This window comes from Strongylocentrotus purpuratus, unplaced genomic scaffold (genome assembly GCF_000002235.5).
Source record: "Strongylocentrotus purpuratus isolate Spur 01 unplaced genomic scaffold, Spur_5.0 spur5_scaffold_19, whole genome shotgun sequence".
Classification (NCBI taxonomy): domain Eukaryota; kingdom Metazoa; phylum Echinodermata; class Echinoidea; order Camarodonta; family Strongylocentrotidae; genus Strongylocentrotus; species Strongylocentrotus purpuratus.
In genome coordinates this window covers 25912611-25916798 of record NW_022145604.1, presented here as the reverse complement: position 1 = coordinate 25916798, position 4188 = coordinate 25912611, and the positions used below count along the sequence as shown (strand labels likewise).

Sequence of the window (4188 nt, the reverse complement as noted above, 5' to 3'; positions counted from 1 at the left end):
TTGTGTCACAGGTATGATCTGGATCGTTTAACAATGTTAAATCTGAGATATACGGCCCTACATGTTACCAGTGTCTGTGATATGATGTAATATTGAAGCCCTAAAAAAAAATCGAGCTTCAAAATGATCAAGTGCTTCAAAAAAGTAGAAATCTTTGAATGACCGGTTTTACCATACTCGTTTTCCCAATAGACTGTAGTGTTATCAAAACCGTTCGGCGAACGGTTTTCAAAATTTGTAATCCAATCATTAATATCTTGATAATCAGTCAGGCGATCGGCTTGTAAAAATCATGGAGTTCCTTACTGACCTAAAGGTTTATAATTATCATTGCAGCATAAGTAAAATCAAGGATTATTTCTAAAGGATCTAAGACAATGTTACCGGATCCCTTTAAAGGCCCACTGCACTACTTGCAGCTACTTGCGCCCTCTATATAACAAACAATGCCTAATCGGTGACCATTGCTCCCCCATGATCCTCTTTTTCTTATGTTAACTGAGAGCTGAGTTGATGAGATAACCACCTGTCCAGTGACCTTGCAGGGCAGTCTAATCCCTCCTATAAACTACGGCAGATAAGCTTTAAGACTAAGAGAGCACACTGAAGAGCACGAGTGGCTAGTTAAGTATATATATTCATATTAACTACTAACCCTAACCATAATGGAACGGGGAAATAAAAACTACTAATTCTACTACTATACATATTACTTTTAAAACACAAGACGTGCAGAATGAGCACTCATATTCCGGTTGCACACGAGGCTTCGAATCGATTGCGTTAAAATCAAACCCTACACGCCAGAAATTCGGCGCTATGTTTGAAAAATTCTAGTTTTACACTTAATTTATGTACGCTATCACTCTGACCACGATGCGTCAAAGAGCAACATAGTGACGTCATGCACGTGTACATTATGCTAAATTGAGAACTGTTTCTTACTTCGATGCGAGGTACATTAACGATTCAGGGCTGTACGCCCATGCAGGTTGGAGTTGTAGAGTATCTCTGAAGGAAACAGCTATTTGACTCAATTTCTCTGGAAAACCTTTAGGAAACCAGACGATACTGCTGTCGGTGACAGTATTATTCAATCTATTAATGTACATCCATCCTTGCACCGTTGTATTCAAGTCTTTCGAGAGTTTCGCCAGCGCGAGAAGCTGCATCCGATTCACGGTGATGAGGTCGACTTTGGATCCGACATCTCTGGAGAACTCACCGTCGACCGGGGCAAGGTTCAATCGGAAAACGAAGTCGTGGTCATCGACCTCACGCCCGCAGAGGCTTGATAGAAGGATGCCTGAGTTGCCTACCACAGCGCATCGGTGACCCACCGGTGAGGGCAGCACGTTCGTCTGATTGTGCTCCATGATCGTGGATAAGTTGGTGCCGAACTTATAATTTTCGGGGTCGATGTCACGACGAAATATCCTGAATGTTGTACTCGTATTCAAGTATTTCAATATCTTGCGCCTGCATGGTGGAAAACAATTATATTAAAAATTAACTACATTTCCGTACTGGATTTTTGTATATAAATTGGCTTAACATGAACCCCTTACCCCCCTCCCCCCCCCCCCCCCCCCCAAAAAAAAAAAAAAAATTAAAAAAATTGGAACGGTTCTGACTTGCCTGTCAACCCCACCCTTTACAATCCAAACATGATCTTTAATAAACGACAAATTAAGTTACGTGAAATAACCTACTTATTCAAATTTAAAACAATGTAAGTATAGAAAATTATGGTCCATTTGATCATTCACTAAAATGAAGTTTTGGGTAGGTTGGTTTATAGACATTTTGAAGAAAACTATTACTATTAAACTCTATATTTATTTTAAAAAACACATCTTAACATCTCAGGAGAGTTTTTTAATCACTCACCCACCCTCTCCCCGCCCTTTTCGAGAAAAAAATGGGGGTATGGATACTCTAGAAATATAAAAAGTTAATTTTTCGAACGTATACTGTTGCCCATAAAGCTGGAATTAAAAAAATATATATATTTATAATATCCCTATTCATGAAATGAAAGTGAGAATGTGATTAATGCTTGATAGATAAAGCTTATATCTTCTCACAACTTAATCGACCAATCTCTATGACTCTTGATATTGTGACAATATGATTTATTTCTAATGGCTAGATTCATATCTCCTCAGAGTCTTTTAGATCGATCTCTCTGATTCTTTAGATTGACAAAGATCTGAGATGATATAAGCTTTATCTATTAATAATAAATCACATTCTCACAATCTTTTTCATAAAAAGAAGAAAGAACGAGTTGATATTATATCAACTTTATGGGCAACAGTGTATTACAGCGCAATTTAGGTAAGACAAACTTCACAATAATTTAGAAACGAAGAATCCTTTTGCCTCACTTTTATTGCACAAGAGCACACAATTTATTATGACAATAAATGAATATAGGTCAATTGTTATCACCTCATAAAATTTGCACTTCCAGCTTTTGATGGTCATGGTAAGTGTGCTGCATGATCGTAACCAAGGCTATCAGTTATATATCCTATCAAATTAAGTCATCTTTGAAAAATTATATATACACGGTATGTATTTTTCTGACTTGTTTTTAATTGGAAGATCGAGCTTGCGATCTTTATCTACTGGGTTCAAGCCAAAAAATTCTTTACAACAAAAATATAACACTTACACAACTGTTTTTTCTCACTAAATTAGCAACCAGTGTCAGGTGCGTATGAACTTGACACTCATAAACTCAAATGTAATTATGAATCAAATTTTAACATGGTCTTATTATAGTATACAAAATTACGTGCAACTTGGTAATAATCGACCTGCCAATATCAGTCCATCCCAGTGCCATGTTCGGCAATGTATCAGGAAATAGGGGAATAACATGTCGGAAAGTGTAATGTATAATATACCACTGAACATAGTCCACGAGTTCATGGTCCATGTACATGCACGACTATTGATATACAATAACCCTCCAAAACACCAACATTGATTATCAATTATGGTGAATATCAAGATTTTAGTCATTTTAGATTAGAATAAGCAATTTAGCTATAAATTATATACCTGCTGTTTTTCCTCTAAGAAAGTGTAGGAATAGACGCAGAGTCAGAGAGTGATGACCTCTAAGGTATTTGATCGTAAGTTTCATCTAAAAGATTCCAAAGTCGCAAACTATTAAATTAGTTTCATCCCGACTGAGGCTTATGTACACAATACAATTGTAAAATTAAATTGTTTGAACTTTTTATAAAAGACGAACAAATTATTTACCCATTTTGTTTGGTATAATAATTGTACTTTTATCATGACATAAACCAACAACTAAAAAAGTGTTTATAATATCTTTCGTGTATAAAGTATATTACTATGTAACCTCATTTGACATCTTGCAAAAATTGATAATTTGGCGACATGATGATTATGCTCTTTAATACACCTGTCCAGGATATCATTTCTTTTTAAACCGTTGAACAATTTGAAATGTTTGATGGCTTATCCGTAAAAAAGTTTCTGAGGTTCTGAGCTTGATAATACATTCTGTGACTCATGCATACCTAGCCTCTTCTATAGCTTGAGTGGATAACGGTTTCATTAGCTGTACCCGACGTCGATGATGAGGGGATTGCTGGTCGACCGTTACCTTCAAACCTTCTGGGGTACCGCCGGCGTCGGCCAGTGGAACTACAAGGCGAAAATAACAATGTTGATGATGATGATGATTGTTATGTACATAAAAATAAAAAGATTTGTTGAGATGATAATTATATACTAGTATGCATGTATATACAAACTACGAAGACAACAGGCATGGTGAGAGATCAAAAACTATATTGATGGCCCCATTAAGATAAGTTGCCGTGTCAAGTACAGGACTTAAAGTAGATATTCATTGATTTTAAAAACTAACTTAATTTCATTATTGCAAAGTTGAAACTTTGATTCGACAAGGTTATCAAAATTCAATGCTTGGAAACATTCGAAGTAATGATTATTATAAATTATAAAACGCTTAAATACAGCCCCGGCATAGCACCTGAAGAGCTCTCCGAACGCTGCTGAGATGTGTGAGATCACAGTATGGACACGATTTGCACAAGCAGACGATGTCCCATGCATGACATCTCACACATTTTCAGTGCCTGTGTTTTCATCTTCTCTTGAGTTCTTACTCTTACTTTA

The 4188-nt window shown here is 36.3% G+C and overlaps 1 protein-coding gene across 1 annotated transcript; it reads right to left on the bottom strand.

Moving 5' to 3' along the window:
- Window positions 1-903: 903 nt before the first annotated feature.
- On the bottom strand, window positions 904-2854 carry LOC115925858 (alpha-2,8-sialyltransferase 8B-like). The gene is made up of 2 exons (XM_030989873.1): window positions 2826-2854; window positions 904-1479 (listed from the first exon to the last, which is right to left on the bottom strand). The coding sequence occupies exons 1-2, from the start codon at window positions 2852-2854 to the stop codon at window positions 942-944; spliced, it is 567 nt and encodes a 188-aa protein (XP_030845733.1). The 3' UTR covers window positions 904-941.
- Window positions 2855-4188: the final 1334 nt, after the last annotated feature.

What these genes read in the sequence shown, in the direction of transcription:
- LOC115925858 (XM_030989873.1), bottom strand. Translation starts at nt 2,854, where the DNA reads ATGGCACTGGGATGGACTGATATTGGCAG. An exon ending in GGATGGACTGATATTGGCAG is followed by an intron (nt 1,480 to 2,825) that starts GTCGATTATTAC and finishes TCCACCATGCAG; the next exon opens with GCGCAAGATATTGAAATACT.